This window comes from Cyprinus carpio, chromosome B7, assembly GCF_018340385.1.
Source record: "Cyprinus carpio isolate SPL01 chromosome B7, ASM1834038v1, whole genome shotgun sequence".
NCBI classification, from domain to species: domain Eukaryota; kingdom Metazoa; phylum Chordata; class Actinopteri; order Cypriniformes; family Cyprinidae; genus Cyprinus; species Cyprinus carpio.
In genome coordinates, this window is record NC_056603.1 from 26,309,940 (window position 1) to 26,336,081 (window position 26,142).

The window sequence follows — 26,142 nt, forward strand, 5'->3', positions numbered from 1 at the left end:
TCTAAATATTGAGAAAATGGCCAAATGAAGTTCTTAGCAATGCATATTACTTATCAAAAATTAAGTTTTAATATATTTATGGTAGAAGATTTACAAAATATCTTCATCGAACATAATCTTTACTTAATATCATAATGATTTTTTGGCATAAAAGAAAAATTGATCATTTTGACCCATACAATGTATTGTTGGCTATTGCTACAAATATACCTGTGCTACTTTGTGGTCTAGGGTCACAAATAAGAAATATTGTCATGTTTAATGGCAAAATAAAAACAAGTAGTTAATAATAATATTTTTATTCTCTAGTACTGTAAAACAAAACTGTAAAAATGAAATCCCAATATTTATGTCTGACAATGGTTAGTGCATATTGCAAACCAAAATGCACATTATAAGCAACTCAAATGTGCAGCGCCTGCAGGGGTGAAGTTGATGTGAAGAGGCAATTACTGTGAACCAAAACGTTCTGAGACGTGAAAACACTGACAGCTGCTCGCATGTAAATGAACACAGTGCCGCACTTCACTATGATGCACTGAGATGTTCAGCAGTGGTTCATGCACTGCATGCTACTCTTAACACAGATCTTCTCTTCAGCTGACAGAGCTAAAGCTAACTGCATTAGCAATCATGCCAGTCTCCTGGGCAGTCACGGTCTATAGACTTCCCCATTCATTACATCTGACTCTCACAGGTGCTTCATTCACTTCATTAATTCTAATGAGTTATAAAAGGCACTTATAGTAGGGTGACTATATTGTGCTATTCCAAATAAATAAAAGCTAATGACTAAAAAAGCAGTTTGACATTGTACATAATCATCCAGTTGTGGTGAGGGAGAACAAAGGCATGAACGTTCAAAGCAATGCAAATACACGTACACATAATGATGAGGACTGTAGAAAGCGCATCTATAAGAAAAGAAAGCCAGAACTCGGACGTTTTAGGCTGAAATCATGATCAAACACCTTTTTGAGGTCTGAAAAATGTCCATGAAAAAGAGGATGTATGGTCACCCTCCGTTTATGGGTGCACAAGCTGTCAGAATATCAGAACCGACTCTCTTTTAAACTCATGAATTGTGCAGATGTTGAACTGAAATGACAGGAAGAGGAATTTCTGCCAGTCACACATCTGTGGAATTTCATTAGTCAAAGATGGGGTTTGTGACAAAACGAAAATAATAACATTGACTATTACTGTACATCATTTTTAACACTTTGAAACAAATTGGAGGAAACCATGTTTCTTTCATGCCTCATAATGCTTTGATGCTGAACATATCACTGGCTTCACCTGAGCTCTTCTGTCTTCATGATGTCTCTTTCTGCTGCTCTCAGGCCACGCCCCTCGCCGAGGCCACACCCATCCCAGACACACCCACCAGTGTCCAAGAAGCTGTGGTATTAACCTGCTCACACACACACACACACAAACACACAGACATCCAATATAGTGTGAATATTGCAGTTCTGCCATTCAGACGCTCATGTATCCTTTCATCTGAGCTTTAATCTGCTTTATGCTCTTGTGCTGTTTCTGCAGCTTCGTTTTTGGAGGAAGTTTTGATTTCAGAGTCACAGTATGTCTCATTGTTCTCACATGAGAACTGAATGCTGATGAAATGAGTGCAGTAATGTGTTGTGAGTCTACAGGAGCTCCATCAGCTGTTCTCTGGCTCCATCTACTGCCTGTACTTTATAAAACAGCACTCAAACCTTTCTGAAACTCATGCTTGCTGTACAGACTTTTTAGAGACAACTCTTGCCATCTTGAGTTAAACGTTTTGGTGGGTCAGAATATACATGAACACATTATACCAAATGTAGAAATGAAGCACTGATAAATAATTTGCAGGCTTTTATAGTTCATAGTTTTATAAACTGTAGTCTCTACATTGTTAATCCATTAATAGCCTATATACTGTACAAAAAGAAAGTTCTTCATTCATTCACTCTAACTAATGAATTAGCAAGTGTTCCTCAAATGTTGACAAGTGCGTTATAAACATTTATTTACAGTCCTTTGCTATTAATAATCCATTTTTAATGTTTTTAGATCCCTTAACCCTATTCCCAAACCTAAATATAAGCACTTTTAAAAACAAATTTAATAAAATAATAAGAGGCAGGAAAATGTTTACAGTGTTCTGTTACATAAATAATTGTGCTGTCCTTTCTCTAAACCATAGCTTCTCTCACCTTCTCTTAAGTAAATGAGTCAGCAGCATTAAAAGATTCTCGTCACAAATTCAATAGAATCAGCTGATTCATTTCATGAATTCAGTATTAATTGATTAAATATAGATTTGTAAATATTAGCACATCTGTAGGGCTGTTGAGATCACATTTGCTGAACTACACCAGTTATAGTTTCAGTTTATATTTCAGAAAAAGAAATATGATCTAACTGTTTACATATTAGCTAATTAAACAATAATGTGTATATTACAGTGACAACTGATGAAGAACTCACTGTTTGGGAATGAATGGGGAATTAAAGTATTAATAGTGTATAGAATACAGTTGCTAAATTGTGAATTGACTAGTTAGCAAATTATTTATAAGTACTGTATGCTTTATTACTATATACTGAAAAGTCTTAGTGAGTTCTATAATATGCAGCGTTTGATTGACATCTGCTCTGTCCAATCACACAGGTGCCGTGCGCAGCAGAGGCGGAGCCTGTCGTGCTGGAACTGGCCAAACAGTTCGGTCTGTCCAGAAACAGTCACATGGCCTTTGAGTTTGACGACAGAACGGTGAAGAACAGGTGAGTGTTAGTCATCATCATCTTCATCGCTATCTTCATCCTCCCCCTGATGTGCGTGTGTCTGCTCCTCAGGCTGATCATCGAGTTCGAGATGCGCACAGAAGCAGCCTCTGGGCTGGTGTTCTACATGGCCAGGATAAACCACGCTGACTTTTTTCGCCACCATCCAGCTGAAGGAGGGAATGGCTCACCTGAGCTACGATCTGGGCAGCGGCAACACCTCCGTCAGCGTGCCGCGCATCATCAACGACGGACAGTGGCACAAGGTCAGAGCGTCTGGCCTTTGACCCCTTTCACAGCATGCAGAATTTTGAACTAAAGCTTTTGGCTCATCTGGAAACATTACTGTGCTTTGATTGTGTGATGAGCTGGAAAATAGAGAAGATGCATGGGTCGTAATTAGACCAGATACATAATTTATGCAAATATGTTTGACCAGCCCATTACAAGCATCAAGCATGCTGTCATTGAACTAGGTTTTTTTTTTTTGTTGTTTGTTTTTTACTTTTGTTCATCAAGGACACATTAAATTGATCAGTAAAGACATTTATAATGTAACAAAAGATTTCTGAAAAATAAAATGCATCACGGTTTCCACAAAAACATTGGGCTGCTAAACAGTTTTCAACACTGATAATAATCAGAAATGTTTCTTGAGCAGCAAATCAGTAGATTAGAATGATTTCTGAACTTTTGAACTTTGTTTGTGTGAAGGTCAGAGCATTACAGTTGTTTTCAACAGCTTATACACAAAATCTTTACTTGTTACTCAATTTCTGGAAGTTGACTCTCAAACAGCAGAAGCACACACCAAATCTACAAAATCATACACTAATTCTCAGCCTCTGACTCGGTTTTCAATTTCATAAAACTCTTTTTGCTAAACACAACACACAATTCTCTGTGTAACACAAAAATCTAACAGGAAGTATTTTGAGTTCCTTTTTCAAACACAACCAATCAAAATGGCACACTAATTCATCACATGTGCTTTACTGAACACCAGCCAATCAATAAACACACATCTACACAACCTATACATGCTTGATGTACACGTGTGTGTGTGTGTGTTTTTGTGTGTTTTTGTGTGTGTGTGTGTGTGTGTGTGTGTGTGTGCGTGCATGAGTGTGTATATGATATACCCATAAATATAATATTATGGCAAAGGTGCTTGCAACGTAAGACAAATGTTTGCTTTTGAGATGTGTTTGTGATATTTTGAATGCAGTGCTTCATTTTGCAGGAGATTTAGCATTTTGTGTGTGCGATTCTTGGGTTCGTGTGTAAAGTTTTGTAAATGTGTGCAAGCAGTTTTAAAAAAACTGTAAAAGCAAGCAAATGTTGATTAGTTCTCTTTCTGTTTGTAGATCCGTGTGACGAGAGAGAAGCAGAGAGCATTCCTGGTGATTGACGGCCGTTACTCCAAACACACCACCAGCCCAAAGAAAGCTGATATTCTGAATGTGGTGGGAATGTTGTATGTGGGAGGTTTACCGCTCAACTACAGCACCAAACGCATCGGACCGGTGAGCACACAGCCACACACACATTCAGAAGAGTCAAATACTCTTTGAGGTCACCTTCACCTTCACCTTTTGTAGGTGCTGTACAGTATCGACGCTTGCATTAGAAACTTCAAGATGATGCATCTGCCGCTGGACATGGAGAAACCCACGTCCAGCTACCGCGTGGGCTCCTGCTTCGCCAACCCAGAAAAAGGAACTTATTTTGATGGCACAGGCTATGCTAAAGCTGGTGAGGATCCACTTCAGTCATTTACAGCTAGCATTACAGGTTTTTTTTTTACTGCTCACACACAAAATCTTTACTTGTCACACAGTTTCTGAAAGCTGACACTCAAACACCAGAAGCACACACCGAATCTGCAAAACCATACGCTAATTCTCAGCTGAATACCTTAACCATCTTCAAGAATCGGCTAAAAACACACCTCTTCCATCTTTATTTGACCCTCTAAATTTAGCAATTTCTATTCTAATTCTATTCTTTATAAAAAAAAAAAAAAAACTTGCCCCTTTTAGACTTGCACTCTATTCATTCACTGCTTGTTTTCTTAAAAAATAAAAAACCAACACTAGCTTCTCTATTCTTTTTCTATTCTATCTATTCCTTTTCATTTATTATATAATTTAAAAACCCTTTTTACGTGTACTGTGTTAAGCTAACTGAGTCTTGTTATAGCACTTGCATATCATTGCTCTTCTGTTGGTTTTGATTGCTTCCATTGTCCTCATTTGTAAGTCGCTTTGGATAAAAGCATCTGCTAAACGACTAAATGTAAATTCTTGCAATTTTTGCAAAACACAGTTCTCTATGTAACAAAAAAAAAAATCTAACAGGAATTAATATTAAGGCAAAGGTGTTTCCAAATGTTTGCTTTTGAGATGTGTTTGTGATATTTTGAATGCAGTGCTTCATTTTGTAAGAGATGTGAGGCATTTTGCATTTTGCGTGTGCACTTCTTGGAGTTGTGTGTGTAAAGTTTTGGAAAAAAAAAAAGAGGCAAAGTTTTGAAAATGTGTGTAAGCAGCTGCAAAAAAACTGTAATATTTAAACATACATAGAAATGTAATGTGTGTGTGTGTGTGTGTGTACAGTGGACTCATATCAAGTGGGTAATGATGTGTCCGTGGATCTGGAGTTCAGGACGGCACAGAGCAGCGGCGTTCTGTTAGGAGTCAGTAGCCAGAAGATGGACGGACTGGGTATCGAACTTGTCAACGGAAAGGTATGAGAGAGTTCCATTGAAGAGCTCAAGTAAATTGGGGGGGGATGGTTGTACTTTATATGAGTTTGTCCGTAAGAGTGTCTGTGTTTGCTGCTGTAGCTTTTATTCCATGCTGATAATGGAGTGGGGCACTTCACAGCCGTATACGAGCCGGATCCGGAGGCGGGGCTTTGTGATGGACAGTGGCACACTGTCTCCGCCCACAAGCTGAAGCACCGCCTGGAGCTCATCGTGGACGGCAAGAAGTCCGAGGCAGTGAGTCCAGACGTCCGCTCTCTCTCCGTCGATACCAATGACCCTGTGTATGTGGGCGGATACCCAGGTATGTCAATCAAACTCTGTTGCCATGGTGTCATAGTTAAGAATGTTCAAACATTCATTCATGACTCGCTGTGGGCGTTATTAACAAGCTAACAGGCAACAGTAATTTAAAACAGAAAGAAATAACAATTATTTTATTAAAAATCTAATTGAAAAAAATCTCAAATGATGACACATAAGGACATAAAGCTTCTGTCAGATCATGATAAATCATAACATTTTAAAAAAAAAATCTGGTCTTCAACCCATCATTCTGCATCATCTCATCATAAACAAAAATAAAAATCTGTTGGAAGGCTCAGTGGGATGCTCATAACAGCAGTACTGGGAATAGCAGTTGCTAATACACTGCCCACTGCTCTGGGTGTGTGTTCACGGTGTGTGTGTGTTCACTGCTGTGTGTGTGCACTTTGGATGGGTTAAATGCAAAGCACCAATTCTGAGTATGGGTCACCATACTTGGCTGTATGTCACGTCACTTTCTTTTCTTTCTCGCTTAATAAAACAACATTTACTGATACCACATACATTGAAAATATGAATATGATAAAAATATATATTTTTTTTAAGCTTTTGAGGAAAAGTAGAATTATTTTGATTTGAACTCTTTGTAAATGCATTACAGAGGAGGAGTTAGAAGTCTGAGTTGGGGACAATCCTAAAATACAGAAGTTCTGGAAAATGTAACATTTCTTACCAAACATGAAACTAGGAAACAGACAGTTAATGGTTTCAGTTTTTATTAACATGTATACACTGACCTAGAATGCTTGTTTGTTTTTCTTCTAGCTCATCTAAGCAGACAAAATCATTCACATTATTTGATCAGTTTGAATGTTTTCTGAAAGCTTCAGATAAATGACTGAAACCTTGTTTGTGTGTGTTTGTTGCAGAGGGTCTGCAGCAGTTTGGACTCACGATAAACACACCGTTTAAAGGCTGCATGAGAAATGTGAAGATCACTAAAGCTGGGAAGACTCTGGAGGTCCAGATGAACAAAGTCCTGGAGCTCAAAGGAGTCCAACCTCTCACCTGCCCTGCTAGTTAAACACACACACACACACACACACTCACCTGATTCATTTAACTGCTACTCCGAGTGAATCAGTTCATGAATCAAACTAAGAAATATTCAGAGAACTAACTGAAGTACTAGCTGTGCTGCTTATAACCAAATAACACAAGGAGTATTAATAAACAAACAGCTAGACAAACCAAGCCAGATCAAAAACTGCTTTAAAATAAAATGAATACAGCCATAGGATAGAATTTTTATAACTTTTGGTAACACTTTTCAATAAGGACCCGTTAGTTACATTAGTTTAGACATTAACTAACATGAATGAACAATGAGAAATCTGCTACAATATGTAATTATGTGTTGTTAGTCAATAAAAATACAACTGTTCATTGTTAGTCCATGTTTGGTCTGGTCCATTAAAAAGAACAGAAACAACTTTTTATTTTACTAATGTATTATTAAATATTGAAATGAATAACTAAAATTAATAAATACTTTAGAGTATGTTTCAATGTTAGTTCTTGTTAACTAATGTAGTTAACCAATGTAAACAGATGAAACATTATTGTAAAGTGTTACCAACATTTTATGCTGTAGTTCGTTATCAATCTGTCTATGTATTTTTGTGTTAAAGGACCTAAAAAAAGCAGATCTGAAGAAACTGTAGTAAAAGAACTTGTTTTAATCTCCAAAGTGCAACTACATCTTAACAAATCCTAACAAAACCACTGAAGAGTGAATGACCCGAGAAATCAGGATTCAGTCAATCAGAAAGACACATTTATACACCAGTAAGACATGTATTTCTGCTGAGACATTTCAAATGTCAATGTCAAACAGGCAACACTAATACACCCTAGTATATTCATCATAACATCATCATCAGACTTCATAATCATTTAACACGATAGCATGCTTCATTTCATGGAGAGAACTGGACTTACATTGTCATTCTTCTAATTGTAACTACATTTGACACCTGATACAGTACATCAAGAAATATTGGGGGGAAAAACATGTTTGTGCCTTACTTTAATATTTAAAAAACTCTAATACACTAATAAAATGTAATAAGAAAGGCTACCATGGCATAAAAATTAAGGAACGCAACCTGTTCACAATGAAGTGCCAAAAAAAAAAAAAAAAAAAAAAAAAAAAATGCACAGACTTGCTGTATGAAAATTAAAAGTCAGATCTAGGAAAGTTGAACAGATCCAATTGTCAGATTTCAGTGTGAATCTGGTGTAAATGTAGCCTAAATTATCAAACTACACTTCAGTGTATGAGAAACATACTTCATCTGAGAGCCAAAGAAATCATAAGACAGACATGAACTACAAATTCATGGAAAGAGGCCTTGTGAGACACTTCTCTGAGGTCTCAGTGTGTGTTTTTGCATGGAGTGATTACATGTACTGTGTAATGATGTAATGATATTCAAAATAAAGAAATATCCCTTCTGTTGGCACTTGATGTGGTCTTTTGTGATTCCTTTCAGTGTCTAAATAACCATTAAAGCTTTATTAAAGGTTTATTAAAATATTTAAAAGTTGAAGTCAAGCTAAATGCACTGTAAGATGAAAATAATATTCATAAAAAAATTTGCTGGTTTGTATGACAGGTTAGGCTGAGTGCAGCATTTGATAAAATATATCAGTTAAGTATTACTTAGTGTTTTAAACAGTTTAAGGTCTTTCTGAAAGGCTGTTTTTGGAAACATGATTTATCACATGGTGTTCCACAAGGTTCGGTTCTCAGGCCGCTTTTATTCTCATGCATCATAAAATGAATGATCATTTTTCTAAACGCCACACAGTCTGATGGGCCTACAGATATAGATTAAACTTCTGTCCATGATTTTACACTGGAAAATTAAGGAATTATGATGAATAGAATTTTTCTGTCTTCCTATAAATCTTCACACTGTAGAAAACAATGGAAAAAATAAAGTACACTTTCAATGGGGTACAAAAAGTTGATAACCTTTTAACTCATAGCAGACGACAACAGAAGAGAACAAGTCATGCTCATCAGAAGTCTGTTGCACAGAGTCATCCATGATGGAATGATCCTGCTAAAAAACAGTCAGAAATGCTCTACAGTGTGGATAGCTACTCACTACTGCTCAGCTTTAGTTTACAAAGAACACACACATAACTTTGATACTGTAAAATCGTTATAATCTTTATTATAATGTAAATGTGACTAATTTGTGATCAAATTAATTTTGATTTGTGTTCTTTCTCTGTTTATATATATATATATATTATATATATATATATATATATATATACATAGTAGCAATGACTCCAAGTCATGCCCTTTGCTAAGCACTAGATTAACTGCAGGACACTTGTGGAATGACGCTCATTGACTCTTCATTTGTCTTCAGGATGGAGCAGCTGCTGCTGTCTCCAGTGGGTGATCATTCTTCTGTGAGGCTTGCAGCACCTGTCAATCCTGCAGACATGAATATGATCCAGGGTAAAGTCACCACTCATACAGCTTCATGTCTGTTTACATCCTTTCAGTCTAGGAATGGTTAAATCTTATGTTATTATATAGAAATTGTATTCTATTCTATGAAGTGATGTAGGCTGAACATGGAGAACTGAATAAGTAAGAATTCTTGGTGGCATAAGTCCCAAAGGAAAGTCCTTTCAGGGATTGCAAATAAAAAAAAAAGATTGCAAATAAAAAAAAAGTGACAACACTGAATAAAGATTCAGACTAAAGTGCAATGAATTAAAGGGTTAGTTCACCCAAAAATGAAAATTAGCCCATATATTACTCACCCTCATCATACTCATGCTAGGTGTAGATGACTTTCTTCTTTCAGACGAATCCAGTCGGAGTTCTATTAATAACTGTCTTTGATCTTTCAAGCTGTTTAATGGCACTCAGCGGGTGTTGCTGTGAAACAATTCAAAAGAAGTGAAATAAAAAGTGATCATCCATAAAAAAATTAAAAAAAAAAAAAAGTGTCTCACATGGCTCTGGGGGGTGAACAAAGGCATCCTGTAGCAAATCTATTACGTTTTGAATATGCATATTTTTCTTAAAAACGCATTGGTTCGCTACAGGAGGCCTTTGTTCACCCCCCGGAGCCGTGTGAGGCATTTTTTATTAAGGATGGGCACTTTTTATTTAACTTCTTTTGGATTGAAGCCGCTGAGTACCATTAAACAGCTTGAGAGATCAAAGACAATTTTTAATATAACTCAAATACACATCTTTGGTTATGAATTTTTTTCCCATTTCCCTAAGATATACTGTAGGGAATGAAACACGGCATCAGAAGCTGGTGCTATGGGGGGAAACTTTCTCTTGATCAATCACCCTATTGAATCACACCTATGCCGGCATTCACACCTGACATTTTTGTATAAATATAAGTGGTGTGTGTGTGTTCACTACTGTGTGTGTGCACTTGGATGGGTTTAATGCAGAGCACAAATTCCAAGTATGGGTCAACATACTTGGCCTTACTTCACTTCAAATCTTTTTGTGTTACTGAGAGCAATAGGCTTGTTCTGAAGTTTAAACACAGTAATGTGGCAAGCTATGCAATATCTCATTCCCATATATATGAGGATACATATGTGACCAGAGATGTTCACGTTTCAGTTACAGTTCATTCAACATTGTGTACATAGCAGACGTTTTGGGAAACAATGTCAAATCACCACATTACTGACATTGAACTTTAACCAGGCCCTGTGGTTAAGGTATGGAAAATAACACTAAGCAGCAGGATGTTCACGATGGCATTGCCAGCGTGCACCAACACATACATGGTATACAGTAATATGGTAGTATACCGGGGAGGGAGGCTGCACAAGCACTTCACGACAGGGGTTGGGAGGATGACACTGCAATGGCCAGTGCTGACACAGGCTTAACTCTCTTGCACAGAAGATACTTGGGATACCTGAGAGGAAACATTGAAATTATAAAAGTATTTGGTGAGAACCAGTCAGGTATATGTCCTAAATAAATGGAGACACCATTTGACCATGCCTAGGAGGATGCCATGCCTCCAAAGAAGTGGGCTTTACCCCGACTGGGTATTGCTGACCTTGTGAGGTACAAGTCAGGGAAATTGCATCTATAATTCCCCTAGTGTGGCCCTGTAAACAGAGTCTGAACCGGTGGGATTGTCCACAAAAATACACAAAGCTTGTACTGGACATAGCATGTTAAGAAACTGCGCCTCACAAAGACTACAATGAGAGGTCTCTGTGGAGCCAAACAGGTCCATGTTCACTTTGGCGACAATATTTCATATCCTCAACACTGTCTGAGGATCCAGTCTCCATTCTCCTGGTATCAGGTCTTGGCTTGACAGGTCTGAGCTGTAATTCAACCATCTTACTGTACAAGGTGAGGTGTTGATGGGTCCAAAAGGAGCATGCACTGCACAACTTCCATCATGATCTGACACCCCATGATGACAAATGCATGTTAATGCCACAGTTTGTCTGTTCAAATAAGAATATGGCAGTTCTGCACATCTGTATGAAAATCTCTCAGAGTCAAATACACCACAAGCAGTTTTAAACAGTTTACTCGCCATGCGTGCCATGATTCACATGGCTGGATGGGTCTCTGACAAGCGGAGCAGATCTTTATAAAGACGCACTGTCACAAATTATTTGCTCTTTTAACTGGAAATTTGTCATTTTTTGTAGTTGCTCTTAGGTTGCTTGATGGAATATGGCAGGGGTGAATGAGAACAGTATCTCGTTTAGCGCCATACTGGGTAGCAGTAGGTAGCTTTGAAGGTAAATTCACGGTGAAGTAGGTGTTCAGGATGAAGGAATCACAGTCCTAAAGGAGAAATTTTTTCATTTGGTCGCTGTTTATATTCATATCTTTGCATCTTCAAACTACACTTTAGTAAACAGTGTATCAACAGAGACTTTTTCATTTCAACATGGCAAAATAGATTGGGGACCCTTTTTTCTTCTTCTTCCTCTAGTAAAACTATCCTTAATTTACAGGGTAAAGACAACACTGCATTATTACATCATCTCTATCATTAAAAACATCTGAAAGTTTAGCATGGTAATATACGTACCAATGTTAATGTGTTTGATCTTGGTGGAATACATCTGCTCTGCTGCTGCCCCTGCAAACAAGCCTGCACTGGCCCTTTACGTGCCCACTGAGGGCCCCTGAGAATTTGCTCATTGACAAAACGTTGGCCCCTAAGCACCGGCACTGCATGGGCAGCCCTCACTTAGCACTCACCTGTTTTAAAAAATTGAAGTCACCATTATGGAGCTTATCTCAGAGTTATCCTTTCAACTCCAAAGTCAGGGTAGTGCCATTTTCATGCTCAATGGATTGTACTGTTGTTTAACATCATACCAATAGTTCAGCTTATGAAATGTCTTTCAGAAGAAAAAAAAACAAAAACGGTAGACTCCATAGAAACTCCATAAAACAGTTTTAAGTTGTGAAAATGACATGATCTAGGATCTTTCTACATTGTATGTCATTGTTAAGACTGTAAGTCTATTCCTCACAGCCTCGTTATAACTACGTTAAATTCAATACGGCGTCTAACGGGTTACGGGTTAACCTGTCTTAAAAGGCGTTTCGGGAACACTGCAAATTGGTAAAGACCAACGATTCTCCTTCTCTAAACTACACAGTATTACCAACAATCAGATCAGTGAATACAATCCAGTGGACAGAGATGAGGAATTACACATTTATTTACAAAAACATTTAGTGGTTATTAAGCATTAAACCTTACATCAACAGTCATTTTCGCCATATTCACAGTTTCCAGCACAATAAAAGCATGACATCAGCAAAAGACGTAGCAGTAAAAAATAAAAATCACAGCTCAGAACTACTCACTGAGATGACATCTGCATCACTGTCAATAACAGACAAGGTTTAAGTTTAAGTGCCAAGTGTTTCCCTCCATTGAAGTACTTTATGAGGTCTGTGTTTAGCTGAGAAACTTGATTCCTGTTGTTTTCAGTCATGAATCCTTTACAGATATACAATATCATCTGACTTACATTATTTTCTCCAACATGAAAAAAAAAAAAGTACATCCAAGATCCCTGGGAACGACTGAAGTAATAGAGCGCGGTGAACTTTTATTGGCAGTGTGCGCTACTGTGAGACTGAAGTCATGTGACTGATCTAAAGCAGAAAACACTAAGAGCTCACTCACATGTAATCAAATGTTTAAGAAAGAAACGTGTGAAATGAAAGTGTACCTCAGTACTTCACTTGTCTGAGACCAAATTTTCATGCAATATACATAATCTATATATGAATGAGATTTATGGCTGGGTGGGTGCGTGTGTCTCAGTTAACTTATAAAGAACATGTCTGGCTCATAATTTACCCCCAAAGAAAAATTAAGTTAATTGAGTTTTTATATATATATATATATATATATATCTATATATATATATATATATATATATATATATATATATATATATATATTACACAAACACAGAATATTTGTATAAATAAAAAAAATAAAACTGACTGATCATTATTTGCATTGTAACGTTATGTACGTTATAACTGAGCATATCCCCAGATCCTCATTACCTTAATAAAAAGACTGCTGACTGCAGCGATAAAAACACAATATACTGAATATATATTCACTCCTTCAACAGTATTGACAATATGATGAGTATGATTTACAAAAGAAAAAGAAAGAAAAAAAATCCAGATGAGTTTTTTTTGTTTTTTTTGAGTGTCACATTAAGAAGAATTAGGAGTGGAAATATTTAATTATGATGAAAATGTTGCAATGCAAAAGCTACAAAATACAGTTTATTCTTTTTTTCTTCTGGGATGGAACATGACCTGGAGATTTCCGAGAAGACCTGGTAAACTGGTCTCTGATTTTTGTACTATCAAACAACCTTTTCTTCACAAGCGATTAAAATGTGCCGAAGTGCCAAACCAGACTAAATGAGCATGGACACTATGAGCTGTTTTGGCTTTTACTATAAAGGGTGTTCATACAACTGCTACCCAAGCATCTCCTGAAAAGCACATCTGTGTGGGTAATAGTGTTGGAGGTGTGCGGTTCGTTTGGTTTGAGCAGTGTTAGAGGACGGCTGAATGTGAGATATGTTCAGATCTCTCGTGTTAGGTCTGTTTGCGGTGGACTGTAAGGTGCGTAGCGGGATGGGGTGATTGGCATGGCTCGGTCAGTGCTGGACAGATTTTATGACCCACTCTGCAGTGGGGTTGAGCTCCAGGAGAGCTTTGATGTACGTCTCTTCATCCAGACATCTCTCCTCTAGACAAACACACCAACACACACACATCAGACAACAGCACGCTGCTTCTGCTCCGGACTCAAAAATCTTCTTAAGAAGTTAAGAATGTTTAAAATACATTCTAATAAGATGTTTCATTGCCTATAAAATCAAACTGAAATGTATTAATATTACCATGAGCTGCATAGATCACAAATATCCCAAATAAACTCTATACGCAAAATACTGTTAGTGGGTTTGACATAAAAAACAAAATATCTGGGAAATGTTTTTCCTTGTCAGTAAATCTAACTGCCCCCTGGGAGACAAATGAAGTTGAAGATCTATCTATTTTACAATCCCAACTATACATGGTTTGTGTGGTCAGTTCTGTGTTATGAAATGCCTTGTGTACTGTGTGGCTGTGACTGTAATTAATGTGACGCTTATTAGACACTCACTGATGTTTCCTCCCATCTCATAGAGACACAGATCATCTCTCTTCACAGACAGAGTCCTGTAACAACACACCACAGTCTCACTGAGCACAACATTTCACAAGCACCACTACAACATATCAGTAAGACTACAATTGTGGATATACAGTATATAGATTAGAGCCCGAGAGTCACTAGTGGTTTCACTGAAGATCATTAGTGTGTTTGCTCACCTCTCTTGACTGAGGAAGCGCGTCAGAACATCTGAGGCCTTTAAATCCTCCGTCAGCTGTACAGCCATGGACACCACGAGAACTGAGAGATGGACCCTTATGAAGCCTCCTTCAGCATGAAACCCCACACAACCGGAAACCACCATAAAACACACCACACACACACCAAACACACCAATCAAACACACCCCAAACACAATCACACACCGAACACACCATAAACACACACACACACACACACACACACAACGAACCCACACACCCATAACACACAAAACACACCGATAACACCGTAAACACACACACACGACACAGCACCGTTACCGAACACACCTACACAATGAACACACCATAAACCACATCACACCACATAACACCACACACACACCAAACACACACACACACCATAAACGAACACACACATAAAACACACACACACACAGCGAACCACGTAAACAACACAACCACTATGAACACACACACAACCATAAACACCAACAACCCACACCCTACACCACACACACACCACACACCACATTTAAACACACCCACACACACCATTAAACACACCGTTACACACCACCACACACACTTAAACACACAACACACCCTATAACACACACACACACCGAACACACACACACCATAAACACACACACACACCGAACACACCATAAACACACACACACACACCATAAACACACACACACACCGAACACACCAACACCACACAGTAAACACACACACCCACCATAAGGACACACACACCACCAATACAACAACCCACACACACACACCATAAACACACACACACACCGAACACACCATAAACACACACACAGACCATAAACACACACACACACACACACACCGAACACACCGTAAACACACACACACACCGAACACACACACACCATAAACACACACACACCACACACACCATACACCATAAACACACAGACCATCAAACACACACACCCACCCACACACCCACCGTAAACACACACACACCGAACACCACACACAACGAACCACACACAAACCACACACCACCAACGAACACCCACACACCATAAACACACACACACACACGAAACCACCCATAAACACCACACACAGGCCATCAAACACACACACACACCGAAACAAACCGTAAACAACACACAACGAACACCATCCACACACACCCACACCCACCATACACACCGACACACACCGATAACACCCATAACAACACACCATAAACACACACACACACACCGAAGAAAACATAATAAAAAAAAAAACACCATAAACACACACACACACACACCACAACACACAACCGTTACACACACACCACCCCCCACACCACACACACCGTAAACACACACATACACCATAAACACACACACACACACACACACACACACACACACTATAAACACACACACACCATACACACACACACACACACACCATAAACACACACACAGCTTAAACACACACACACACACAAACACACACCAAAAACACACACACAACCACACACACAACCACCGACACACACCAAAACACCCACACACACACACACAAACACACGACACACATCATAACAACACACCACACAGGCATACCACAATACACACACCACACCACACACACCCATAAAAACACACACACACCTTACACACCCACACCCACACAAACACACACCGTAAACATCCACACCACACACCGACACACACACCGAACAGACACATACGCCATAACACCACACACACACCATAAATCACACAACACACAGCAACCATCAACACACACCACAGAGCATATAAACACACCATACACACCGAACACACAATAACCTACACACACACACAAACACACCGAACACATCGTAAAAACACACCACACACCACCCGAACACACACACACACAACCATTACGCCACACCCACAACAACACCATAAACACACACACACACGACACAGCCATAAACACCCACACACAGACACCCACCATAACACAACACACACACCCGAAACACACACCACACACCCACGAACACAATTCGAAAACACACACACCATAAACACACACACACACCGAACACACCATAAACACACACACACCATAAACACACACACACACACCGAACACACCGTAAACACACACACAGACCATCCACACCACACACGACCATACACACCGTACACACACCACACACCGAACACACACACACACACACACCATAAACACACACACACACACCGAACACACCATAAACACCCCCCACACCCACCACACCACCCACCGAAAAACACATCCATCAAACATCACCACACAACCCAATAACGCTCACACCACAACACACACACACCGTCAACACACCCACCCACACACCGACACACCGCCGTCACACACACCAACATACACACATACATCCCACACCACACATCCACCACACACACACACACCACCACACCACAAACCCCACACACAACACCACACACATAAACCCACCGACCACCCTTACAACACACATCACACACACACCACACATAAACACACCACCCCCACCCACACCCACACCCCACACAACCACACCACACACACACACCACACCCACCGAACCCACCATAAACACCCACACCCACACACCACCCACACCGACCCACATCATAACCCCACACACAGACCATATCAACCCCACACACACCCAAAACACACACACACTACACACCAACACACCGAACACACCACCCCCCACACACACCACACACCGCCACACACCACGTAACCACACACCCCCTACGCCACCACACACACACACACCCCACACACACACACATCACACCATACACAACACACACACACACACACGACACACACATAAACCACACACACACACACACACCCCCCAACACACCCGACAACACACAACACCACCGACACCACACACGAACACAACACACCCACCTACACCACACCCACACCACCCGTAACACACACACATAAAACCCACGACACACACCATACACCCTCCACCCACACAACACACATAATTCAACACACCCACCACCCCGAACACACCATAACCACACACACCACCTCAACACACCCCACACATCCACCCACCGGACCCACGTAAACACACCACACACACACACACACACACACCACACCCCCCCCATAAACACATCACACACACACCCGAACCCACCATCAAACCCACCCACACACCGATCACCCACCATACCACACCCATCAGGACCTATAACCCACACACACACAACGGAACACACCCCGAACACACACACCGTATACAACACACACACACATCCGGATTACACCACACACACACACACCACCCACACACACACACACACACAACCACAAATCCTACACCACAACACACCACCAAGAAGCCCACCCACACCACACAAGACCCCAATAGAAACCAGAACACACGACACTGGAATGAATCTAAAAGCACACACACACGATCACTACTACACACACACACACACCAACACACCACATACACCCTAAAGACCACACGATCACAGCACACCACACACACCGACACACGACACCACACGCAGCACCCGATCAACACACACACACACACACCGAACACACCATAAACACACACACAGACCATAAACACACACACACACACCATAAACACACACACACACACACCACACACACTACACACGCCGCGACACACCGTAAACACACACACACACCACACACGGCACCAGGTAAACACACACACAGACGCCATTTATACACACCATACCACACACACACACACACACACCCTATAACACACACGAGCACCCCATAACAGCACACACCACCACTACAACCATCGTAACCACACACACACACAAGCACACCACCGACATACACAATACCCCATAAACCCCCCACACACACCCACACACCCCCACCCAACCCACCCCCCACCCCCGCAACACATCCCTAAACAAGCACACCCCACAACACAACGCCCCCCAATAAAAAACACCCACACCCCCCCCCTCACCACCCGCAGCCCCACCCCCCCCCTCCACCACAACCCCCTGCCCGCACACACACGCCCCCCGCACCCCGACCGCCAACCAAGGCACACACCGACTCGACCCCCACCCACACCCGCTGACCCCCCCTCCACACAACGCCCAACCCCCATAAACACCCACCCGTACGCCGAAACACCACACCCGCCACACAAACGAGCCGTGCACCACCATAACCACACACACAGACCAATCACCCCCCCCGCCGCCCCTAAACCCACACAGCACCCCACACCCCCCCGCACCCACAACCAACCCACCCCCCTACCCATTAACCACCCACTACCATAGACACACACACCCCAAACCACACAACCAAACAACCCCCACACACACCCACACACCCCACACACCGTCGACGCCCCCGCCCACATAAACACAGACCCCCACCGCCCTCCCCACACTACCACCCACACCGACACCGACCCCATACGTAGCAACACCCCCACACCACGAACCCTCCCGTCGTACCCACACACGCCGTCCCCATCCCGCACCACACAACACAACACCCACCACCACCTCCGCCACATAAACCCCCCCGCACCCACCCACACACCCACCCCCACACCCCCCACACCCTCACACCCACCCCCCCACACCCCACACACCCATAGAACCCCCCCACCCCCCCATCCCCCCCACCCACCCATTCCGCGATACACACAGCCACACACCATAAACCCACCCCCCCACGACCCCCCCATAAACACCCCCACACCCTAAACCCCCCACACCCCACCGCAACATACCACCCTCTCCCACCCCATACACACCATCAACCACACACACCCACCACACCCGCCATAATCCCACTACAGCCCCACCCTACCACACACACACACCCATAAACACACAACCACATCACCCCGCACACACCACGTAACGCACAGCGCAGCACCACACACCTAACACCCTCAACCCACCATTAACCACCCACACCGAGACCACCCCGCAATTCAAAGAAACACACCCCCCCAACACACGTCACACCCTACCAACCACGCACAACAGCAACACCCTACCCCCCCCGCCCCCCCCCACCCCCCCCCCCCCCCGAAACACCACCGTCACACCCCCAACACTCCACCTAAACCCACACCCCACCGAAGGAGCCCACCCCGTCAACCACCCGCACGAGAAACAGCACAACACCAACACATACACAACCCCACCCCCCACCTTCAACACCCCCACCCCAAACCCACCACACATAAACAACACCACCACCCACCCACCCACCGAACGCCCCGTAGTCCACCACCCTACACCATCAACAGCCAACACTACCCACTGCACACACACCGGTTAAAACACCCACCACACCCCCACAGACCGCCCACACACACCATCAAACACACACACCCCGATAAGGACAATCCCACACACGCACACATAAACACACACAAACACACGGACACACACACACACACACACACCACGCACATAGACCATACAACACACACCCCGAGAAACACACACACCACACAAACACCACAGCGACACAGACCAATACACACACACACCAAACCACAACCAAAACACACACACACACCGATTAACACACCACCCACACACGAACACACCATAAAACAGACACACACACACATACCAACAGCACCACCAAACACAACTAAACACACGCACACCCCACACACACAAACACACCGAACACACCGGTAAACACAACCACACAACCATAAAACCACACCGGACCATAAACACACCACACCCAAACACCCCATAAACACACACACACCAATAAAACACACCCAAACACACCATACAACCCACGCACACCACACCCACACACACCAACACCAAACACACCTAATAACCCACACCCACAAACACACCCAAACACACCATAAACACCACCCACACACCAAAGAACCCACACACACACACACACACACACACACACACACACACACCAAACACACCATAAACACCAAACACATACACACACCAAACAAACCATAAACACACATCGAACACACACCCCAACGACCAAAACACACACACACACACACACACACACACAGAGCAAACTTCTCTCTGCAAACACACACACCTGTGGCTTCCCTAACACTAACTTTGATTTTGATATTGTAATGTATAGCATAATGTATTAATTATTAATAAGAATACATTTTAATGAAACCTATTGACAAATTATTAAAAAAAGCTTTGTGTGTGTGTTTATTGATGAGTATAATATTTCCTTCAATCCATCAGGATTTTATGATTCATATAGTCTGATAGGATGGATGATGATTTGGAGTTTGAAGATATTAAGTTTTTTTGTTTTATTCAGAGACCCAAACTTTTATGCAGATGCTGATGTGTATATGATGAGATTCTGCTGCTTGTGATGTAAATCAGTGAGATCTTTATAACAGTGCAGCAGATACTGACATAAACTGATCTAAATATGAGTCTGTGCTCTATATCTGCAGTAATGTGTCTCAGTGAGATGAGATGTAAATGATCAAACATATAATGCAGTGATTGAGAGAGGAAGAAAAATGAAGGCTCCTCAGAAGATGTGAGATGTTCTGGAGGCTTGTGAAGATCATTCCTCCGCTGAGGAACAGTGAAAGTAAAGCTTCTGGAAACAAACGCTCCTCAAAGATCCTGAGGACATCAGATTTGAGACTCTAAAACATGATTGATGGAGAATTCAAGTAAAGTACAGTAAGAGTTCATCTGGAGATATTACTGCAGTTATTCTGACCTTCACTTGATCAAAATCACTCAAGATCTGACACCAGAAGCAGCAGCTGAAGCTGGACGCTTGTACAATTTACTAAAATGCCTTCTAACTTAATGAAAGTAATCAGATGACAGAAGGCTTGGAGTAGATTGTGTGAAACATGCTGATCATTTAGAGGCCTGATTTAAAATAAAAATCAAATATGAAACAGTAGTTGTATAGGGTTAACCCTATAATCAGATCAAGTGTCTGTATCTGCAGGATTTTTTCTGTGTATATCAATAACACCCTCTGAGAGCCTTGTATCTTATATTTCATAATGTCCATACATTTCTGTCACACTCACAGCAAATGAAGGACAGTCACTGCATGCGGGCGCTCAGTGTGTCCACTAGATGTCGGAGTGAAGGCTGCTCACGTTCTCAAACTCTGATTCATTCAGCGGGCGGGAAACACTGACACACAACTGTGAAGATGTCTAAGATGTCTGATTATGTCTCCTTCAGCTCAGTGTGCTGCTCTGTGTTTGTGCGGCTCCTCTCACCTCAGCATTGCTCTCTTGTTTGTTAGAGGCTCTCTCGCGGTCGTACATCATCTTCAGTAGTTTTTAAAAACCGTGTGTCTCGTGTCTCGTGTTCATCTTCCGCTGGTTCTCCATGTTTTGTTTGCGCACCTGATTCAGGATGAACTTGGGAATCTGAGACACAAGACAAGACTCATCTGAGCATCTCTATCTTCCAGCTTCACATACGATGTGTTCTGGTATTCGAGCAACAGAACATTTTGTTGGACACTATTTCTACAGCATCACAGTAGACGAGTAGAGATTTCACAGAAAATTAATTGAAGTATTAAAGAAATTAATGATTTTATTAATCAAGGACACATTAAAGCAACAGCAGTAGTAACGACATTTCTCGTAAAAGTTTCTATTAACAAAAAAACAAAAACTTTTTGAACTTTCTATTCCGTCTGTGAATACCCTGATAAAAATAGCAAACGTATTAGTTTTCCCACAAACATTATTGTGCCAGCCCACAAACTGTTTTCAACATTGATAATAATAAATGTTTCTTGAGCAGCAGATCAGCATATTAGAATGATTTCTGAAGATCATGTGACACTGAAGACTGGAGGAATGATGCTGAAAATTACATGCAATCAATTACAGTTTAACAGATATTCACATAGAAAACAGCTATTTTAAAAGAAAAATTTATTTCACAATATTTATAATATATTTGTTCAAATAAATGCAGCCAATTCCAAACTTTTAAACTGCAGAGTATTGCAACTATTTGTTTATTTGTAGTTTATTTTTAGATGATTATTTTGATTTATAGATTAGGTTTTTATTGGTGCATGTGTTGGTGAAATTTGAGTTATGTTACAAATATGTGACAATTCAAATCAGTTGAGATGTTAAATGAATTGCGATACAACTGGGGTGTGAGTTTATATGAATCTATCTCTGAAGGGAACTGACTGTCATCAGAAAAGTTCCGATGGTATTTTCTTTTCATCTTACTCTGTATAATGCATATTAAATTAGTGTTCATAACTGCAGTGCTGCTGTAACAGTAGTAACCAAGGAAACACTGTATCACTGCTGTTAGGGTTGCCAGGTGTTCACAACAAGACCCACCCAAAACTAGCCCAATCACATTTCGAGTGGGTAAAATTCGCATTCCAGGGGCTAAATATCACGTTACTGGGGTCGCTTCAACTCGCGAACATGGAACAACAACCAGCGGCAACAGTGTTAAAGTAGCCCAATTCTGCGGACTTGTCAACACTGCTGCTGCTCCATAAGAGCCACCTGCTGGCAGAGAGTGAATCTGCGTCTCATTCAGCTCGCCTGCTGTTTTTCGTTCCATTCGGATGTTTTACGTAGTATAGTTTTACAAAACTAAAGTCAGAGCATTCTGTTTTTGCTCGAATTTTGCTCCTTATACAATACCATTAAGATTAAAAACATGCTCCTGTAGACAGCATTGCAGCATGAGGAGCTTAATCTTTGTTAGGATCATGATTAAAATGCACTGGTTGCCTCTCAGTTTAAATGAAAAGTGCACAGATAAAGCCTTAGTTTGTTTATATTGAGATTTCTTTCATTTGATTTGGGGTTTGTTTTAAAATTACAATTTAGTTGTGTTATTGGACATATTTCATTTTTGGAAATATTTGTTTATTATTTTGTGTTATGTTTATTATTTAAGTATTAGAATTAATTTCTTTTTGTTTCTTTATTGTGTTTAAATTTTGTTTTTTGTTAAAAAAATAATATTGTGAAGTGAGTTTGTTTATTATTGTGAATTATTGAATCATTAGTTACAACGAAACCTTTAAGAACAGATAGAGTCTCAGAGGCAAAACCTCTCTGAACAGCATCATTCAGTCTCACAGTGACTGTAATGTGTGGTATACGCGTACAGTCGTAGCTCGTCCAGAGCAGGCCTCAGGTACCGCGGGAAACGAGCAGCCTGAACGATTTAGCCGTGCCTGTGGCCATCGAAGCGAACCGAAGAGCCTGTGTTCATCGTCAATCTTACGGCGGCGATAACGCCCTTACACACATGAAGATGTTGGGCGCCATCACCACTGCAACATTGTTCAGCGTCATCTTATTCCTGTCCTTATGGTCGATCACTCTTTGGAAGAACTCCATCAGAGCCTGAGAGACAGAAACAGAAACGCTGCTCATCTCAAAACAATCCAGCTGCGCTGTGTTTTTAATATGCTTAGAGACAAACCATGTGCAAATTCACACAAACCAAACACCATTGCTCTGAGTAGGGGATGCTCGTGTGCAATATTGACACACCATAAATAGATATCACCAATATGGGAGAGGCTTTCAAGATAAACAGACTAAATTAAACCATACTTTTGGCTTAGTTGGGTTTGTGAGTGTGTTTTTGTGCTGGTATCTTGGCTGGTTTAGGCCTGACATGGATAAATAAATAATTACGACACTTAAACCACACGTTCCTGTCTTAATGAGTGACTCACTGTGTTTTGTTTGTGTTTTTTTGAGCTTCATTTAGAAGCTTAGTTTAGTGATTTATGAATGTGTTTTTTGATTGTTTAACTGAATCATTGACTCAAACGATTTGTTTAAAAAAACAATTAATTTGGGGAGGAAACAATACAATTTGTTTGGGTGGGAAGCAGTAATGTTTTGCTTCAGACCAAACAGAAAAAAACAGACAAATGTGTCTAAAATGTAACAGACTTAATATTTACTTACTGTTTGTTGAACTGTTTTTTAAAATCAATATCACATTTGCATTCAGGAAAACAGCCCTGAAGCTTGTGTGGTATTACGTAACTTACTGTATCTCATTCCATTGTCCTCATTGGATAAAAGCATCTGCTAAATGACTAAATGTAAATATCACATCTTATAAATAAACAAAAACCCACAGAGGGATATTTTTGCTTTCATAACTAAATAACAGAGTCTTTCTAACTGCGTTCTAATAGTCTTCATCACACAGTGAATGCTTTTGGACGGTTTGCATACATGTTTGCTTTTTGCACATTAAGTGACACACTCGATATCAGCTCACATATTGTTGAAATGACAATTACGATATAATCGCAGACAAATATCGCACACCCCTATTGCTGAGCATCTTAAAACTGCAGTGTACTCAAGACAATCTAAAAAAAAAAAAAAAAAAACAGATTGAAACCGCCCGTTTTCTACTGACACAAACAATCCTGTCCACCTGCAGGGCTTTTCATATCATCAGCACACCACAGGAATATGGTTCAAGTAACATTCGCAAAAGACTTATGACAGGAATTACAGATAAATGTCTGATGTTGTAGAGAGCGACACATAAAATGCATGACCATTCTGATACATGTAGGAGATGCTGTATAATTCACTCTTTTTAGTTTTATCATATAAATCTCAATGAATCCAATATTTTCACTTGCTATACTGTAGCATTTACTGCTACACTTAACTGAGTGAATCTGGAGCGGGTGATTGTGCATATTCACGAGTCTGTGTATATGAAATGAGTTTAGGGTGTAGAATTACATTCAAGACCTTTTAAGGCATAAAGAAATTACTTAAATGGTGAAAAAGGTATAAATGTCACTTTGATCATCAAAGATGAGTTTTAAGGGAAAATTGGTTGAATGATAGTCACAAATACTAGATGTCAATGCTGAGTGAAGTGAAGGAAAAGTGAAGTGAATGTGTGAAGTGTGAATGCGCAGTGAAGGTGTGTCGTACCTTGAGAGTGTCTCTGTTGGGTAGGGAAAATTGGTCCCTTTGAAAACCCAAGCCCCCACCAACGGGAAATGTTGGGTTATGGTGTGTTTGCAAGCAGCTTCGAGGAGCAGCAGCAGATTGAGAGCCTGCAGCTGCTGTTTCTTAGTGGGCAGCTCTGATCAGAACCAACACAATCACAACAATCACTGACACACAGCACCGGAAACACAGATCACACACACGCTTTCTTTCAGGCCGGTGCTGCGATTTTTAGTAGAATGCGTTTGTTGTGTGTATCATCATTAGTAGCCGGTTCTGGTTGTGATTATTAGTAGT

The 26,142-nt window shown here is 40.9% G+C and overlaps 2 protein-coding genes across 2 annotated transcripts in view; one reads left to right on the top strand and one right to left on the bottom strand.

The window, feature by feature from the left end:
- The window catches only part of LOC109058228 (laminin subunit alpha-2-like), a 53,483-nt gene extending 45,144 nt beyond the window's left edge, over positions 1–8,339 (top strand). The window contains 9 exon segments of the mRNA XM_042728133.1: positions 1,344–1,406; positions 2,663–2,775; positions 2,848–2,926; positions 2,928–3,041; positions 4,143–4,301; positions 4,377–4,530; positions 5,394–5,524; positions 5,624–5,846; positions 6,739–8,339. Of these exon segments, the coding sequence (XP_042584067.1) occupies positions 1,344–1,406; positions 2,663–2,775; positions 2,848–2,926; positions 2,928–3,041; positions 4,143–4,301; positions 4,377–4,530; positions 5,394–5,524; positions 5,624–5,846; positions 6,739–6,893 (1,191 nt within the window). The 3' untranslated portion in view covers positions 6,894–8,339.
- Positions 8,340–12,571: 4,232 nt separating this feature from the next.
- Positions 12,572–26,142, bottom strand: part of LOC109073852 (rho GTPase-activating protein 18-like) — a 48,165-nt gene continuing 34,594 nt past the window's right edge. The window contains exons 10-17 of the mRNA XM_042726835.1: positions 25,930–25,981; positions 25,828–25,852; positions 24,148–24,249; positions 22,249–22,272; positions 22,120–22,179; positions 14,790–14,905; positions 14,581–14,636; positions 12,572–14,160 (exon numbers count right to left, since the gene is read on the bottom strand). Of these exons, the coding sequence (XP_042582769.1) occupies positions 14,069–14,160; positions 14,581–14,636; positions 14,790–14,905; positions 22,120–22,179; positions 22,249–22,272; positions 24,148–24,249; positions 25,828–25,852; positions 25,930–25,981 (527 nt within the window). The 3' untranslated portion in view covers positions 12,572–14,068. The remainder of the gene's footprint in view (positions 14,161–14,580; positions 14,637–14,789; positions 14,906–22,119; positions 22,180–22,248; positions 22,273–24,147; positions 24,250–25,827; positions 25,853–25,929; positions 25,982–26,142) is intronic.